This window comes from Eutrema salsugineum, unplaced genomic scaffold (assembly GCF_000478725.1).
Source record: "Eutrema salsugineum unplaced genomic scaffold, Eutsalg1_0 scaffold_14, whole genome shotgun sequence".
Taxonomy (NCBI): domain Eukaryota; kingdom Viridiplantae; phylum Streptophyta; class Magnoliopsida; order Brassicales; family Brassicaceae; genus Eutrema; species Eutrema salsugineum.
In genome coordinates this window covers 4,485,446-4,505,424 of record NW_006256877.1, presented here as the reverse complement: position 1 = coordinate 4,505,424, position 19,979 = coordinate 4,485,446, and the positions used below count along the sequence as shown (strand labels likewise).

The 19,979-nt window shown below is 30.3% G+C and overlaps 3 protein-coding genes and 1 pseudogene across 3 annotated transcripts; 2 read left to right on the top strand and 2 right to left on the bottom strand.

Moving 5' to 3' along the window:
* Positions 1 to 278: 278 nt before the first annotated feature.
* Positions 279 to 2,551, top strand: LOC18022607 (F-box protein At5g39250). The gene is made up of 2 exons (XM_006405589.2): positions 279 to 424; positions 1,626 to 2,551. The coding sequence occupies exon 2, from the start codon at positions 1,645 to 1,647 to the stop codon at positions 2,398 to 2,400; it is 756 nt and encodes a 251-aa protein (XP_006405652.1). The 5' UTR covers positions 279 to 424; positions 1,626 to 1,644; the 3' UTR covers positions 2,401 to 2,551.
* Positions 2,552 to 5,331: 2,780 nt separating this feature from the next.
* On the bottom strand, positions 5,332 to 6,185 carry LOC18022606 (annotated as a pseudogene).
* A 2,808-nt stretch (positions 6,186 to 8,993) lies between these two features.
* Positions 8,994 to 10,162, bottom strand: LOC18022605 (putative expansin-A26). Its single transcript, XM_006405587.2, has 2 exons — positions 9,894 to 10,162; positions 8,994 to 9,693 (listed from the first exon to the last, which is right to left on the bottom strand). Exons 1-2 carry the CDS (start codon positions 10,102 to 10,104, stop codon positions 9,080 to 9,082), a joined length of 825 nt encoding a protein of 274 aa, XP_006405650.2. The 5' UTR covers positions 10,105 to 10,162; the 3' UTR covers positions 8,994 to 9,079.
* Positions 10,163 to 17,509: 7,347 nt separating this feature from the next.
* Positions 17,510 to 18,381, top strand: LOC112088382. The gene is made up of 4 exons (XM_024158648.1): positions 17,510 to 17,650; positions 17,746 to 18,010; positions 18,085 to 18,199; positions 18,309 to 18,381. Exons 1-4 carry the CDS (start codon positions 17,510 to 17,512, stop codon positions 18,379 to 18,381), a joined length of 594 nt encoding a protein of 197 aa, XP_024014416.1.
* Positions 18,382 to 19,979: the final 1,598 nt, after the last annotated feature.

The following is a 19,979-nucleotide window of genomic DNA, read 5'->3' as shown; positions in this document are numbered from 1 at the left end:
ATAGATTGTTTAAATCCATAGAACTCTCTCTAAATTTTACAAATCCAACAAAACTCTTAAAAATTTGACAAATCTCATGATTTTTAAAATCAACTAAAATCTTCATAAATCTAACTCCCAATAACCCCTTCCAATTATTGTGAAGAGATGCTATGTTAATATATAAAAAACCTATGTTATTGAACTTGGGCTACTTTATCTATTGGGCTAAAGCCCGTTTAATTACTTTAAGTTTCTTATTAATTAATTTATTAATTTCTCAGTTTTCTTCTTCTCTTTCCAGCCTACCGAATACGAAGATGCTTCTTCTTGCTTTCTCTTTCCCCTAATTTCCCAGAAAATGTTCAATTTGTGAAATTTCTTCCGTTTTCTCGTGGAATCGTATCTATTCCATCCCATATTCGGCACCCAAATCATATAAAAGGTTAGTTCATTTGGTTATCATTGATATGGAAGCTTTGGGATTCTGGTTTTTTGTTTTCGTTCTTTTGACCGATGATCGTGTCCTGTTTCGATATTTTCAATCGAGAATTAACTTCTTCGGATGAATCCTCATTTTAAAAGTATGTTACTCGTAGTAAATTCAATTGGATTCGATCGATTTCTACTTCTCTAGTGTGTTGAAATTGTTGTTTTGTATCTCGGTTCGCTCTTCGCTCATCTCAGCGAATTACATACGGATCATGAATTACGGAGATAAATATAAAAAACTCGTCAATTCGATTACAATTAGGAAATGATCAGATAGTTAGATCATAGTTTTTTGGTAAATAGTTAGATCATAGTTACTGGTTCCATTAGCTTGTCTGATCATAAATTGAAAGCCTTTGTTGTTAAACATTGAATTTTCTCTTACAGGAAGTCAAATTAATAACTCAAATCAGTGAGGCTCTGTTCTGAATTCTGATATATCTCATGAAGTTTTACTTTTTATTTCAGAAATTAAAAAAATTTTGTTGATGAAAAGGATCTAAAAGAATGAACTTTTTTTTCTTACTGAAAGTCAAATTCATAACTCAAATCAGCGAGGCTCTGTTCTGATATATTTCATGATGTTTCACTTTTTATCTCAGAAATTGAAAGTTTTTTGTTGATGAAAATGATGATCTAAAAGAATGATTTTTTTTTTCTTACTGAAAGTCAAAGTAATAACTCAAATCAGTGTGGCTTTGTTCTAATTAGCTTGGCTGATCATAAATTGAAAGTTTTTGTGGATAAAGAATGAAACTTTTTCTTACAGATAGTCAAATTAATAACCCAAATCAGTGAGACACTGTTCTGATATATCTTCTGAAGTTTCACTTTTTCAGAAATTAAATGTTTTTGTTGATGAAAATGATTCTAAAGAATGAAGCTTTTCTTACAGAGAGTCAAATTCATAACTCAAATAAGTGAGGCTCTGTTCTGAAATATTTCATGAAGTTTCCCTTTCTCAGAAATTGAAAGTTTGTTGGTGAAAATGATTTAGAAAGAATGCATTTTTTTACTACAGAAAGTCAAATTCATAACTCAAATCTCTTTTCAGAACTTGAAAGTTTCACCTTTTTTTCAGGAAATAGTCTGATTTTTTGTCTCTAATGTTGATCCACTAAACCAATTGTGTCACTGTGTATGTGTGTGTGTAGTTGTTGATCAAACGTGAAGATGTTCTCTGAAGAAGTCTTGAAGAATGTTTTTCCATTGCTCGAAGGCGAAGATCTCGCAGCTTGCATGGGTGTATGCAAACAATGGAGAGATATCGCAAGTGATGATTTCTATTGGAAATGTCAATGCGCCAAGAAATGGCCTTCGGTTTGCAAACGCCACAAGCCTCCTATGGAAACATACTACAAGATGTTTCAAACGTTTAGCAAGCGGCGGTTAAACCGCTCTCTCCCTCCTCCAAGACTATCCTTCGAAAACTTGGAGTTCTTCATCGACATTTGGTCAGAAGATAAACTGGTATTCTCCGGTTTGATACCTGGTGTTACTCTGGAAACCGGGATTAAACCGTTACCGTCAGGGATCAGTCAAGTTCTTAGGAATCATCTCGGGAAACCTGACTACAAGATGATTGTTCCCGCAGAGCCAAGATTCACTATTCCTATAAACCAGACGGTTAGTGTGTCTATGCTTGTGGGGAGGAATGATTCCAATAAGGTTGCTCGGATAATAAACCGGTCTGTCTTTGACTATATCGACCGTTCATCGTACCGGGCCCTTGCTTTTGAGTATCTTGACTTGTCTCCTTATTACCCTTTTGTCTCTGGTATACGAGCATGGGTCTCTTTGCTTTTCATGGAAGTTGAGGATATAAATGATGGGCTCCTAGACGTTTTCGGGATTCAATTGGATTTCTGTGATGTTGCTGACACTAAGGAAGAGGTTTTGTGGCTTCTTGATATGCTTGATTGGAAGTGAAAACAAGCTTAAAGACTCTTTGATACCATTAAAGCTCTCTCAGGTTTGTAACTCTGTAAACAGAACATACTTTGGTTTTGTAGTCATACTTTTACAGCATTTGTCATAATTTTTGGTTAAACATAGTGTGATTTTTTTTTTCTTCTCTAAATACACCGTCCTCTATAAAAGTAAATTTCTTACTTTTGGTTTGATTATTACTTGAGAAAATTGGCTGGAAGGATAGTTTTAATTTTAAGTTCTTAATTTGGTGAAAGGGTGTGTTTTTAAAAAGGTAATGTCTTTGGGTAGTTTTTGTGGTCAATAACTATATCATCCTTTACTATTATCTATTATTACATTTCAATGCATTTTGATTTAAAAAAACAAATAATTCGAATAAATATGACAGAAAACAAAAATAAAGGAAGAGAGAGAAAACAAAAGAAGTAAAGAGAAGAGAGAGGTACCGAGAGAGCAAAAAAAAAAACAGATTTTTATTAAAAAATATTATTTTTTCTTTTCACTTTTTGATTTCTTCTTCTTCTAATTTATTCACTCTTATATATTATTTTAAATAACAAAAAATACAATAATATATATTTTAAAAATATTTTGATTTTTTTTTACACATTTTGAAATTTGAATTTTGTTAAAACAGATAATATTTAAAATTTGTTATATATTTTAGTTATGTATACATTAGACATGTAGGTCATGAATGTTTGAGTGATTTTTAGTTTTTAGTTTTTGGTTTTTGGCTTCAGGTATTTGGTTTTCAGATTTTAGTTTTTGATTTTTCTGTAGATTTTGGTTTAAAAAAACTTGAATGGTGGATTGTTTACATTTTGGTTTTTGTCTTTATAATACATATATATATATATATATATGATCTTGATTTATATCTTTTCTTATTTAAACTCTTTTTGTTTTGTTTAAAGTGTTTAAAATTGCTAAAATAAAGATATATATTTTTTCAATCAGAAAATATATTTCCTATATTTTCTTGTGTACAATAAATAATTAAAAGCATGTTTTATACCTTTTAATTTTATTTTATCATATACTTAAAACTTAATAAAATAAATATATCAAACTCACAAAATTTTATAAATAGGAACTTAAATGAAAATGCACATAGATTATGTTATGAAGTTAGAAAAAACAAACACATTGTCTCATAAATGCATATGAGATTTGATTCATGTGTTAAAAGTTATTAAATTGAGTATATTAATTTATTAATAAATTTCTATTATTTTTCAAAAAATAAAATTAATTTATTAGATTTTTTGTGTGTATAATATGAAACTGGTGATTTTATGTACAAAATATATTGAGCTAAGACTTATCATATATATATATATATATATATATATATACTGTTAAACAAAAAAATCTCGACATAAAACTTCTAAATAGTAGATTTTAGTTTTTGTTTGAAAATTGGAAGTTATTTTAAAAACTAGTTTTCCTAAAAACTAAGGAATCAACTTTGTCAAAATTATAATTGGATAAAAAATAATTTTTTGAAAAACAAAAACCAAAATCTATTTTAAAAACTGCAAACATTCAAAGTCGTATACTTCAGTTGTATACATTAGGCATGATATTCAATTGAAGGTATTCAGTTATGGTATTCAATTGAATGAATACTTAATAGATGTATATTGAATTGTGAATATGTAATAGTTGTAAACCAAATGAATGATGAATACCTTTGAGTGAATATTTTCGGGTGTATACCAAATAGTGAATACCTTTATGTGTACACCAGATGAATGAATACCTATGAATATGAGTGAATACCAAATGTTGTACACCAAATGAATGAATACTAAGTCGTGAATACCAGTGAATACCTTTCTGTGTACACTGGTGTACACCATTATGTATACATTAGTGTACACTAAATTGTGAATACATTTACGTGTACACTAAATGAATGAACACCAAATCGTGAATATCTAAGGATGAATATTTTCACGTGAATATTTTCAAATGAATACTTGATAGTTGTATATCAAATGGTGAATATTTTTAAATTTGTATATATTACAAAAATTTTTTTTTATATTTTTAATATATATATAAATTATTAAATGTTTTATTATTATGAATAATTTATAACAATTGATTTAAAGGAAAAAATAATCTCAAAAAAGAAGAAAGAGAAAATAAAACTACCTTTATTATAAAACTACACATGCCCAAGCCCAAAAGCCCAACAACGTCATTTGTACAAAAAACGACTGCGTTTTATAACTGAGAGTGAGTTGTACGTGTTAGAAAACAAAATTTTCACTCAGAGGTTTCTCTCTCATCCTTTCCTCTAATAAGGGTAGAAATGTCATTATGAAAAAGCCACTGTTCAAAAATGTTGAAGATTGCACCTGATATCAAAAACACACCCATTCAACTAATTAAAAACTTAAAAGTACCCTATTTCCCAAGAAGCTCTTATTACTTTGGTCTAGTAGTCATACTTTTATAGCATTTGTCATATTTTTTGTTTAAACATAGTTTGACTCAATTCTGTTCTTCTCTAAATACACCGTCCTCTATCAAAATAAATTACTTACTTTGGTTTGATTATTTTTTGTTAATTTTTTTTGTTGAAGATTGCATAGGATAAATTAATACTGAATAATTTCAACCGAACCAAAACCGGAAATGTCAAGGACCCAAAAAATTGAATTAACATTTGCTACGTTTAATGGGTAATCTTGGTCCATAACTCAAAGCTCTGGTTAAATCCTTTACTTTGAAGTTGAAACCTAATGCATGAATTAAATCATGGAAAATTAAAGAGAACTTAATATATTCTGAAATGTTTTATTTATTTATTATTATTATAGTTTTTGAACTCAAATACATCTGTTAATTCTTTTATGTTTTTAGCAGTAAGACTTAAGCTAAGTCACTTAGCTAGTAAAACTCAAATCATGCCTCCTAAAAGTTAATCTTCCCATCAAAAGTCTGATTAAATCCCCAATTAGGTGGTATCACATTAATAAAATCCTTACTAATTCCATCACTCGTCGCAACCCTGAAAGATAAGCCCGGTTAACACAACATCAGTGACCCAGTTCTGTCCCCAAATCTTCCTCATCGTAAGCCACCCGGTTCTCCTTCCTTTAATCTGTATGCATGGCCTTAATATCACCGACAACTCATACATTGTACGACAAGATTGTTAAGAAATTAGGGTTTCCTGAGGTTTCAAACTTGACACCACCGGTTTTTGCGCAAGGAATATTTCTGTATCTAACCGGGACAACCCCGGCTTTGTACTGTGCGATCTTGAGGAATATTGGTAGGGAGAGGCCAAAGTGTTTCTGTGGTGGGTTGCACCAAATGTCTGTAGTCTTGGTGTAGTTTGCTGGACATTTATTTGTTGCTGTGATCTTGATCGATCCAGGCAAACACCATTTTGGGTCATTCGTGCACATGATCTCGAAACAAGCCCCACACGTGTACCCGTCATTGAAAAGTCCCGTGCTCAACGCCGTCGTGGCTAGACCATAGCCTTGTTTGTTTAGGTCACCGTATCCACAAGCTCCCTCTATTGAATTTACTATGAAAAGTGAGTATACGATAAAAAAAAAAATGAACAGAAGTATATGATAATTATAGTATAATGTTTTGCACCTCCAAATGAATTTTACGGTTTAAGAACTTTAGAAATTTCAAACAAGCTCCAAATGAATTACATTATCTCAATAATTAAATTCGAAAAAATATTGGTAATTGAAGACGTGCCTGCAACATGGCTCGTGCGTCATACTAAGTAGGGTCGAGTCCATCGGTTCCAGGTGAGTTGGCTACATCACCAATCAATTGGGGCTCGGCTCCATGACCTTAACTGATGGGCACGAACCATATCGCCAATGTTATTAACAAAACAGTTGTACATATCATTATTTCTAAGAGTTTCATGTTTTTTTTTTGTTTATCTCTTTTTAATGATACTTTCTTACTTACTTTTTATTGATGATAAATGCTAATGAGAATGTGGGTATATTTATAGGAGAGAATGGGACTAACTTTGGTAATTATGTAACATGTTTTTAAATCTCTCCAAATGTGCATATACTTTACTAAATGATAAAAACTGTGTTGAAGTTTTGTGGTCAATCTGCATCCTCATAAGTGATTATATTGCCAATATATATTATATATAAAACTTGGCCAACTTTTTCCAGCTGTTTGTCACATCAGCACTGGAGAAAATGCCACCTATCCATTTAAAATCTTAATGAAATACACAATTAATCATATTTAAAAAAAAAACATTAAAAAACATTAATAAATATTAATATGTATAACAAATGTATTTAAATAAATAAATTCAAATTTATTTTAAATATATCAAAACTTATAATATTATATAATATAAGATTTTTCGAAATACATCATTCCATTTCTTCTTTCCAAGTGATTTAAACTACATTTTCAAACTAAAAGTATAATTAAATTTTTATGAAAGTGAAAAAAATTATCAGACTGAATAAGTTAAGAAGTTTTAAATAATCTTATATAAAACTCTAACTAATAAAATTATAACACACAAAAATATTCAATAAATGATTAAAGAGATAAAAATTATTAAAAAATAATAGTAAAAAAAATGGATACATAAAAATGTCATACAAAGTTTTTTAGTAATTTTTAAAAAGATTTAATCAATAAAATATATATAACCAAAAAAACTCAAAATGGTAAATTTTTCTATGAGCTATTACGTTTTTATATATAAATTAAAATAGTAGATCTTTAGTTCCTCATTACCGTAGGAGAAAAATTGGATTATTTGGTACAACCGGTGTGGAAGAGATTACAAATAATTTATCATCTAGAAGAAATCGGAAAATATAAATATTTTAAACGAAAAAAACATTGCTGGTAAAAATAAAATTCAATACAAATTCTAAAAATGTATTATTTAAAATATAAATTAAAACAAGATCTGCGCATATGCACGGGTTCTCTCCTAGTTGTAATTAATACTTTTCTATGTTACATGTAGTTAGTTTAGTATTTCTTTGAGTCTCTTCACATCTTACCATTACGTTCAAAATATAATATATTGGAATGTTTATCATGAATATTGACTACAAACATGTTCGTACACCTACTTAATTAAACAAGAAGTAATGCAAAGATATAATATTGTAATAAGAATATTGTAAAAATTTTACTGCCTAAATAATTAACCGGCTGTGACAATCGAAAAAAATCACTTTTAACACTTGAAATGAAAGTTTTTCCGTAAAAATTTAAAAAATTACCTAGCTAATAGTATATTAACAACTTGTAAATACACATTGTAACAACAAAATACGAAAAAAATTGTTAGGTATATGCATTTCCATGGTCTAATGACCTTGTTAATGTGTTTTTCGGGCAACCGAGTCTGTTGATATTTTCTCTCTTAAGTTAAAATAAAGCCGCAACTAGAGTACCTAGATGTTTGAGAAAAAACGAGTACGCCAAAGCAATAACGGTTGGAAATATGAAAGTGGGTTTTTAGAAAGTTAAGAAAGTTGGTACATATTGGCTACATATATAAATACTAAGCATCATAAGGCATGGGCAAAAAACCCGAATATCCAAACCAGAACCAAACTGAAATAGAGGTATCAAACCCAAACCAAAACTTATAAAAATGTCCGATGATTACTCCTCATTGATACCCGTGGATATCGGGTAAATCCGAAACCAAACCGATATCAGATCAGATATCTGAATTACCTAAAATATAATTGTATATTTTTAAAAAATTAAATATATTATGAGGTTTTAAATATATGTTTGGTATTTATATATTTTCTTTACAGTATTCAGATATATTTTTAGATTTTTGGGTATAACTTTTGAATTTTCTGATATATTTTCGAGTTTTCGAGTATATTTTTGGGTATTTGAGTCTATTTCGAGTATTCAAATATAATAAATATTCAAACAAGTTAAGATAAAACAAATTTTGGATATCTATCGGTTTAGAAATTTTGGAACCGAACCGATCCAGAACCGAATAGTATCGAAAAAAACCGAATCGAAAATATCGATATCTATATAGATCCTAAACATCTCTACCCGAAATATCCGGAACCGATCGACTCCTATCCGGAACCAAATCGAATACCCGAATACCCAACTTTAATCATAATATTGGAATGATTTATTATGAAAGGAAATAACACAACAGGAGTTTTTTTTTTATATACTTCAAATACACACTCTTTGATTCAAATGATTGTGAACAAATAATATTTGAAGCAGTGGGATCGTTGACAATATTAATTGTATTGTTAATTGGAATCCTTGTTAATTTTTCAAATGGGAAAAAACTGTTCTTTTTATGATCGTCAATCCGATGATATATGGAACTACCAATATAGGGAAAAATGAAAAACCTCACCACTATATTAAAATCAAATACCAAAACTGAATAAAAATTTAAACGCCTTATTTATAATCTTGGTCCTCAGGCTCAAGGCTCTCGTTAAATCTTTACTTTGAAGTTGAATCCAAATTCATGAGTTAAACTATGGAAAATTAAAGAGAACTTCATTTATTTTTGAAATATTTTTATTATTATTATAACTTTTGAACTCAATACATCTGTTAATTCTTTTATTCATCTAGCAGTATGACTTGGCTAAGTCACTTAGCTAGCAAAACTCAAATCATTCTCCTAAAAGTTAATCTTCCCATCAAAAGTCTGATCAAATCCCCAATTTTTTTGTACCACATTAATAAAATCCTTACTAATCCCATCACTCATCACAACCCTAAACGATAAGCCTTGTCCGGTTAACACAACATCAGTGACCCAGTTCTGTCCCCAATTCTTCTTCATGGTTATCCATCCAGTTCCGCTTCCTTTAATCTGCATGGCCTTGATATCTCCGGCTCCTCCTACATTGTACGGCAAGATCATTAAGAAATTAGGGTTTCCTTTGGTTTCGAACTTGACACCGCCGGTTTTTGCGCAAGGAATACGCCTGTATTTAACCGGGACAACCCCAGCTTCGTATTGTGCGATCTTGAGGAATATTGGTAAGGAGAGGTCAAAGTGTTTCTGTGGTGGATTGCACCATACGCCTGTCGTCTTGGTGTAGTTTGCTGGACAGAAATTTGTAGCTGTAATCTTGATGGATCCGGGCAAACACCATTTTGGATCATTCGTGCACATGATCTCGAAACAAGCCCCACACGTGTACCCGTCATTGAAAAGCGCCTGGCTCAACGCCGCCGTGGCTAGACCATAGCCTTGTTTGTTTAGGTCACCGTATCCACAAGCTCCCTCTATTGAATTTACAATGAAAAAAAGTGAGTGTACGATAAAAAAAAAGATGGAACAGAAGTATATGATAATTATAGTATAATGTTTTGCTCCTCCAAATGAATTACGCCTTAAGAATTTTAGATATTTCAAACAAGCTCCAAATGAATTACATTATCTCAATAATTAAATTCGAATAAAATATTGGCAATTGAAGACTTACGCTGAGTGCCTCCACCATGGATATCACCGTAAAATGTGGCTCGTGCGTCATACCAAGTAGGGTCGAGTCCATTGGTTCCACTTCCAGGTGAGTTGGCTACATCACCAACCATCGGGGCCTCGGCTCCATGACCGTAACTGATGGGCACGAACCATATCGCCATTGTTATCAACAAAACATTTGTACATATCATTATTTCTAAGAGTTTCATGTTTTTTTTTTTTTGTTTATCTCTTTTTAATGATACTCTCTCTTTTACTTTTTATTGATGATTAATACTAATGAGAATGTGGGTGTATTTATAGGAGAGAATGGAAGTAACTTTGGTAATTTTGTAAATATGTTTTAAATCTCTCTAAATGTGCATATACTTTACTAAATGATAGTAACTATGTTGAAGTTTTTGTAGTCAATCTGCATCCTCAATTCCTCATACGTGATTACATTGCCAATATATTGTAATTAATACTTTTCTAAGTTACATGTAGTTAGTTTATTTCTTCGAGTCTCTTCACAACTTACTATTACGTTCAAAATATAATATATTGGAAAGTTTATCATGAAGATTGACTACTAACTTGTTCGTATACCTACTAAATTAGGCAAAAAGTAATGCGAAGATATAATATTGTAATAAGAATATTGTAAACATTTTACTGCAAAAAAAATAACTTAACCGGCTGTGACAATCGAAAAAAAAAATCACTTCAAACACCTGAAATGAAAGATTTTCTGTTAAATTTTAGAAAATTACTGGCTAACAGTATACTAACAACTTGTAAATACAAACAAACATAACAGAGGTTAGTAAGAAAGAATAGACAATCTATTATATTTATTTTGACTCCGCAAATGTTTTTTTTTTTGCATAACTTATATACTGTTAACTGTTTAAATCATATTTTAGTACCAAAAAAAACATTGATTTGATTTCACATCTAACATAATTTTAATTTGGAAAAACAAATCCCAATTTTTTTTCATACGTCAATAAAGATACTAATAACATAAAAAATCTATTTTTATCAATAATATAGCATGACTACTAAAAAAAAACATAAAAGAGATAACAAATTGAACAATTTATAAATAGATACTGTCTATAAAAAAATATAGAAGCTTCTGTGCATTTTGCTCATCTATATATTAACTCATTATTTACAATGTTACATTCATCTCCAACTGAGTATGAATTTGATAAGTGTAATAGACTGCGAAAGGACATGAGTACATTAAAGGAGAAAAATTAATATAATGAGATATTTTATATATATTTTCTATATATTTTGTTATTTTTATCAAATTTTTTGTTAAAATCAAATTTATAAAAATAGACGTTCTACACTTTCAAACAAACAAGACGCTGGAAGAGAAGAAAAGTGACGAGACAAGAGAACAGCCAATCTGAATGATCTGTTACCGTCAACTCCAATGTTAATTTTTTTTTAAAATAGAGGCATTCAATAAAGAATTAGATCTTCCATACACATTTACAAAAGAGTGAAGATGAAAACTCACACTCCACCAAAAACAGACTCTGCTGGCGATTACGTATTTGAAAAAGAGGTGAAACTGACAAGGAGAGAAAAGTAAAGGTCCAAATTGATCGCATTGGTTTTTTTGAATCTGGGTACTCTTTGATATGGTTTTGATGTGGAAAACACATATTGACTTCTCTTAAGTTAATTTCTGATGAGATTCCATGTGGATTCGGTAAAAGAGGCTTAATAGTGGACTATTGGTATTGAGTCGGCAAGAGAAGCTGCACCAAAAAAAAATATTTGTGTGAGGTTGTCGATACAGCAGTGGCGACAAGTTTGCAGCAGCGAGGAATTAGTGAGGTAAAGAATATGTAGAAGAGAGAGAGATGAGAGATTTATGAAAAGATTTATACGTTTGCGTGAGTATAGTTGAATTATTGTTGGTTATTGTTTGTGTGAGAGTTAGAGAATCTGTAGGAGAGAGAGTGAAGATGTTCAAAGGTATAGTAGTATATATTATATATTATACATAGAATATAGTAACCATCTTTCTTATATGGTTATTCTCTTAATTAGTGAATTATTGTTGGTTATTAATTGTAATTTTTTGGAACAATAACACTTGGAAATTTAAAGTGGGTTTTTAGAAAATTTAGAAAGCTGGTACGTATTGTATATATATATATATATCCTATATATTAAATGAGAATGTAGTTTAATGAAAAAATCTGATTTGTTTTAATTTGATTGGCTTAGAAAAGCTTCCTTGCCAACGTCAATGATGACGTTTATTCCACGTCAAATGTGACATGGCAATGTCGCTAGCTCTGCGCAATTTCATTGGATGATGATGCTGATGTGTAAATTCTGTCCAAGTTTTTCTTATTTAAAAAAAAAACAAAAGAATAGAAAATCATAAACGGATAAACACGCGGATCTTTATACCCGACCCGACCCAATTATCTGTATTTTAAAAACACTCTTTGGCCTTATACGTCTGAGAAGCCCATTTCTGAATTTATTGAAATTATTGATTTTTAAAAACTTTTCCGTGTAAGAAAATAAAAATGATTCCCAAAATGGAAGATTACATTAACTATTAGCAGGATTTACCGGAGTTAATGTAACAAAATATACAGAAATCTTAATTTTTCAAAAAGAAACAAGAATTTATGTTACAGTTTAATACTAGACATCAATTTTGGCAATTAAATCAATTTGAATATTGATTCTCAAATATTCCCGCAACAATACCTACTTCTACGCACATTCCGAATATCCATATTCTTCATTTCATTCTCTTTCTCAAAATAATTGAAATCCCGCCTAACATCATTTTTAAAATGTTTTCATTCACTTCCTCTCCCTATATATACCACCTATCGTAAACCCTAAAACTCTACCATTCTCATTCACTAAAATGGTTTTAGTCCGCAGACGTTAAGCTGTTATAGTTCCATTTGCCAAATTAGATCAATCAAGTGAAGTTCAGAAAGTTAGAGCTACTATATTTTCACTTTGGAAAGTCAAGAATAGGCAGTCTAGCTTTGTTATAGAAATGGTATTGGTTGACGAAGAGGTTTGTATGCGATCTTATGTATTTTTTTTATTCTTATTTTAAGTAATCTATAGATTATATAGTAATACTATTTACGTGTGATTCACAGGACACTAGGATTCACGCTACTGTTGACGAAGAATTGATCGCAAAACATAAAGGGATCCTTATAGAAGGAAAATCACTTTCTATTAATTGCTTCATAATTAAAGAATACTATGATGATTTTAGGACGACTCCATTACCATAAGATCGCTTTGTGCAGGACAACCCGTGCTAAGGAGATTAAGATTTTCCATCAGATTTGCCAGAGAAATATTTGTCTGATTTCAAGTCAATCAAGGAAGACAAACTCGACAAAAACGTCCTCATCGGTATGTCATCATCTTGATTATGAAATTTATATTATAATAATGTACATATTTAACATTGTATACAAATATTTTTTCTTGAAAATGTCATTGGACAAATTGTCACCGTTGGGAGTATGGAAGTTATAAAAACTAAAAGAAAAAGTTGGATCAGCGAGAAATTAATGATAACACTTCGGGATACCAAGTAAGTAGTTATGATATCATACCAAAATAAACATAACAATATTTTAAAAAATTAAACGCTAATATGTTTACTGATGAAGCGATGTCCAACTGAAATGTACACTATGGGGACAATATGCTAAAGCAACTGTTGAGTACACTAATAAACATATGGCTGCTATTGTTGTGTGTGTAATGCGATTTGTCTGTATAAAAGAGTACAAAGGTTAGATCACGATATCCCCTATTCATATATATACAGTTTGTAGAGATTGAGTTTGGATTATTTTGTTAATTATTCTTTTTTATGTTTTCCGAGTATAAGTGACATTTCAATATCAAACACTTTTAACTCCACCAAAATTCTGTTTGATCTTGACTTCAAGATCATGAAAGACTTCAGAGAAAAGTATGTTATGTGACAATTTAAAATCATTTTAAAATTGTAGAAATTATATAATTATTGTTTACGTTTTTGTAGGTTGTCAAAAAACAATCAAATGATTGTGCATGCGGAACAGAGTTATTCGACTTTTTGGGGTGGTGCTATTGACTACCATGAAAAATTCTTAGGTTTGAAAAATAGGAGGCAGACGATAGCTGGAATTCGTGATACAAAAGTGGTATGAGCTATATATTTTGAAAATGGTATAAATATATTTACATTTAACTATATACATATTAATGGTTTTGTTATAGTCTGGCAAGATTGTCACATGCGTTACGGTCAAAGACGTTGACACTTCAAAGCTGTGGTATTATTGGGCATGCAAACCTTGCAACATCAAAGTTTTAGAGCATGGAATTATGTCTGATGATGAAGATTACGATAAGAGGATTCTTCTTTTCAATTGCAAGAATTGTGGTGATATTTATTCATATGATACCATTGTCGCAAGGTAATACAATGATTTGTCCCATAAAGTTAAGAAAACATTACTTATTAAGTATTTCTTAGGTAATATATCTAGCATATATAGCAGAATTATAAATATTGACTTTCTTTGATTGACTGGATAAAAGTTCGCCTTATTTTATTACATTGATTCGTCTGATCATACATTTATTCCGGCACTACATTACATGTTTATGATTGTAATTTTTAAATAACTCATTCTTCTATTATCTTTCAAACAATGTAGGTACTATAATGTATTATTTGTAATTGATGATTCAGACGTCGATGTCCGCCTCCTTATGTTTGATGACACTGCTCAAAGGTTGTTAGGTCATTCAGCTGAGTCAATAATGGAACAAAATGATGAGGTTATTTGTGTAATAATTGTATACATTATGCAATATTTACATTTTCTTAAACAATATTAATCCATTATATATAATGATGCACATGATTTACCAAGAGGGCTCCCTGATGGCTTGACAAAGCTCCTAACTATGAGGATGCTTTTCAAAATAACAATTTCAGAAGAACATACAAAAGGAAGCCAGTCTCCGTATATAGTAGAACTATGGTCTCAAGATGTCGACATTATAACTGAGTGGGATTCTCAATCAGAGGTAATATATGATAAACTTTTAAAAACTTCTAAAGCTCACTTTTTTCATCGTTTAGTTAAATTAAGACATCAACAATGTACCTATGTCTCCAGCAACCGTTGATGCTTACGAGTTCAGATGAACTTGAGAATCCATCGTCTGGATCTTCACTCACTCCTTATTCTAAGAAGGTAATTAAGAGTCCCGACTATTTGGATGTAGGTGAAAGATCTGTTAACAAAAAGCGACCGAAGCAAGAGATCCCAATGAAGTTATGAAGAAGCAAGACATCGTAATGAACTTATTGCAGAAATGCATTGCTGGTGATTGATTATTGCTTTTGATATTTATAACCAATTTGTCTAATGGGTGGATAACGTTTGAACTCTATTCCTTATTTTGTTTGCGGTTTTTGTGGAATCTTTTGGCGTATTTTATTTAATCGTGGAACTTTAATGTTGTCCTAGATTGTTTTTCCCTAATTATATTTTTTTTAAAACTTTAATTTGTGATTTTTTATTTCCAACCAACTGGCATAAATTTACACGAGAGTTTCAATTAAGACGACATTAAAACAGTAACCGTTTTACTCCATCACATAGAAAACTATTCATTTCCTTATTCTCTTTCATCTTCCATCTTTATAAAATTATTAAAACAAAGAATGTCTCCTTGTGAAAGACTTTCCGATCTTCAGATTTCAAACGGCGGATATCGTATTTGTTTTCAGACACTAAGAGATTATTATGATTATACTCTCTTCGATCGACCTAATCGGATGTTAGTTCTTGCGGATGAATTTGTAAGTTTTTCAAGTTTGAAAAGATTTATCAAACATATGTTTTAGGAATGTTTTCCTAAATTATTTATTTTTATAAATTGTGTAGGGCAATCGCATCCTGTCTACTATTCAATATGATATTATGGACAAATTCGAGTATGAATTGGTTGAAGGAGATTGGGTTTTTCTTGGTAATTTTGAAGTTACTGACAGAGTGATTCATCCAAGTATATCATTAAACAACTATCATATACATTTCCTCGAAGATACCATTGTTGAGAAAACCGATCCAAAGTCTTCAAGAGGAATATACTCTTTTTGTGCCTTCATGAATATTTTATATAGATTTATTTATACAGATAGATATCTTGGTATGTTTCTTACAACATTTTTTTTTAAATCGTTCATCTAAGGAACTCCAACATGTATTTAAAGACAGTCCTTTATTGTTGCAGTTGATCTTCTCGGCGTTGTCACATTTGTTCAGAAACTTCAGTTAGGAGTTCTTATGTCCGATACATCGGGCACACCCACGGAACGTCCACTTATTCGTTTAAAATTCAAGATTTTAGGTCTGTACAACTTATTCTTAGAACATCTGTTATTTGTATATTTTTTATAAATTTTAAAGTATAATAATAATGTTCTAAATAATTTAAATATACAGTGGAGGAACTTTGAAATGTATTGCTTGGGATAACTTGGCAAGAAAATTTGAAGATCTTTGGACGAATCGTGAAAGGTCTTCTAGGCATATTATTGTATTGCGATTTTTCTCTTTCACTAGATGGAGAGGTAACTATCTACCTCATTATTTGATATTTTTAATGAATTACAAGTTTTACATATATATTTTTTCCAAATAGTGAGTATGTCTATGTATATAGATGAATGGATAGTTGAATCGGAAAGATTCATATCTGATATTCTCGAGGATCCTCCTACCCCAGAAGTGGAAAGTGCAAGGTTGACGTATGTTTATTCCATCTTTGATATTGTATCCTATAATATAATCTTTCTAAATATATGATAGTTATATTTCTTATATTGACATAACGCTTATAATGATAAAAAAATCCTAATATTATTTCAGGTTGCATCTTCAAATGATTTTCCTCCGGTCCACGATCAATATGAAGACCAGTCTCAGTAAAAGAAGTTGTTGTTCCTTTTTTCTTATTTTTATAGTGTTATACCATACTTTTAAATTATTCTGATTGAGATAACTTATCCAATGAAAATATTTTATATTTTCTAAATAACAATTACATTTTTTGGGTATATTGTCGAGAATCGTACTCTATTTCTTTGATTACAAAAAATAACAATGATATTCAAAATTTGGATGGTCCGTGATTTGTGTCTGTATTAAAAAATAGAGTACATAAATTCCGGTATTGTACTCTCATTCATGATTTGTAATTAATGAAATGAAGTAATTGACTTAATTAAAAAGAAGTAGTCAGTACAAGATATGGCATTTTCCTACCATATTTACATATTTTACTATATATATTTAATCAATATAAAAGTTAAATATACCAATGAATTGAATGTAACCATTTTGGTTTGTTCGTAAGTCACTTAATGTAATAAATGTCAAAGGTTGCTATTTATTCGGATTTTACAAAACGACACATCCTTTCAAACCCTATACTTTCTATTGTTTTCCTATACATATAAAAGGACCAAGTAGAAAAACTTCTCGTCATCTTAACTAAAAACAAACCTAAAGTCCCAGAAAACAACCACTTTCCTCAAACATGACTCGCTATTGTGCCCTTGAGTATCTTTCTCCCACAAAATCTGACTCAAGAATCCTTATAAAAGTTCTACGAGTTTGGGAAAAATTCAACTACAGTAATCATCGCCAGGAATTGCATCTTATCCTCGGTGACGAAAATGTAAGTTCATATTTTGAAAATTTTTAATTCTGTTGCATGTTATGAACATTTAAACACATGAATCTCTGAAATGATTATTTGGTTCACGAATTTAGGGTTACAATATAGAGGCATCTATAGATCAGGATCTTATTTCTTCCCTCGGTCCAAAGTTTAAAGAAGGAGAATGGAATTATGTCAAATTCTTCAACGTTGTCAATGCGTTCAGATATTTCAGAAATACTATAAACTACCACTTCATCAACATGAACGCCGATACTGTTGTAGACAAGACGTTTCAAGTCAATTCTAAGCATATGATTGATTTTATGCCATTTGATGCCATTATTCGAGGGAATTTCCCTACTGAGTACTCTATCGGTTAGGCTTCTCACCTTTATTCAATTTAATATATAGGGTTATAAATATTGTGTAATGAAAATGTTTCTTGGTAGATTTGATCGGCGTAATCATCTATGTTGATGATGATCTAAGTACTGACATTGATGACCCATACGAGATGATTTTTGGACCTTCTCACAAATTGGACATTCAGATAAGGGACATGAAGTAAGACATTTTATATTATCATCTATATATGTAAAGGCCAATCTTTTTTCTTATAATTCAGAGTATTTATATTTTAGTTAATGTTGTTGTAATATAATTTTTGGTTTAGTTATAATGATATGGATATCGAACTCATTGGAAAGACTGCTCTGGATTTCTGGAAGAAGTGGGAAGACTTATGAAACAGTCTTGACTTTGCGCATGTTTCGTCTGACCTATGATTTCGAAGGTTAATAATAAAATTTTATAATCGAGTGAGAACATTCATTTCGACTTTGTTTATATGTTAATTTGGCTTCTAACATTTCTTCCCTTTATATTTCTAAATCATACAGGGAGACATCGCATAAGAAATGCTGGAGACCATTCTGAAATACTTTTCAATCCTCACATAAAAGAGGTTTCTGATTTTCTTGACTGGTAATTTTCTAATTGGTATTAATGTATATAATAAGTTATATGGGTTATTTTATTCTTTTTTCGATTGTTAACTTGAAATTATTTTATGTCAGGCTTCCTTTTACCGATATCCATGGAGATCCAAGCTGGCCATAACTTTAATCCCTCTACTTATATTTTAATACCAACTATTAAACGTTCAAACATTATGTAATATTTACCCATAAAACTGGGATATATTTGAACCTACTTTTGTATATTTGTAATGAAATATTTAGTATTTATTTATGGCAATGTTTAATTACCATTTTACTTGTGTCCTTTAATATCATTGTATTTATTGTTTATATATTTTACATGTATATATGTATAGTTTTGGATATAACATATATCATATATATATAGAATTCATTTGAATTTAGAAATGTTACTTCCTTTATAGACATTTTCTTCCATCCAATATTTCACATTTCCATAATAATAACATATTGCCAAATTATACAACTACAATATTTTAACGGCCATTTTTCATATTATGCCAAATTTATTACTATACTAATTTGTTACGGTAGACTTGGAAATTACATTTATTACGATCCTTTATGAGTTTCCTTATTTATAATTATGCCACGCGATGCAACTATAACGTTTCTTACGTAATTAACAACGTTTGCTCAGTATTGATTTTTTTTTGTCCAATGCGCACTATTGATCTATTAACAACTTTACGTGTAAGAGTAATTTTAAATTAATTCCGATTGACGTTTGTATTTCAGTGCTGACAACTACTGTTAAGCTTTTCTCATTACCTTTGGAGTTGAGTGTAAAATATTATATTCTGTTGCCTATGTTTTAATGTTTGTGGATTATAATGAATGTAGCAGATGAGCTTATAATCTTACGAATCAATACACATATATGAGAAAGTGAAGTGGGAGAAAAATTATTTTTATTTTATTGAAGATAATTAAGGTACAAAAAAACAGAGATAATATTAGCTAAACTTCGAAGTTTCGCCTTCCACGTTTATTCTTATGTGCCTACAATATTCAAAAACATATTACGTAGTTAACTTCAAACATATTAGTTAAACAAATCAATGTATTAATGGAATATTAACAGCTTACCCACATAGATATATCTAGGTAGCGGATTTCTGTCTTAACGAAGCCGCATTCTATACATTTCAAACCTACCTCCAGATCTAGATGGAGATCGTGTTTTCCGTTCTTGCAACGTTCCTTTGGATCATCAGTCGATTTTTCTTCATCAAGCTGCAGATATTACATATTGATATGAACATCCAATAATACAAAAATCATCAATAAAACAGAATAATTTAAAGTTTAAATCACCTCAGAAGGAACCTCGATGGCTTTCG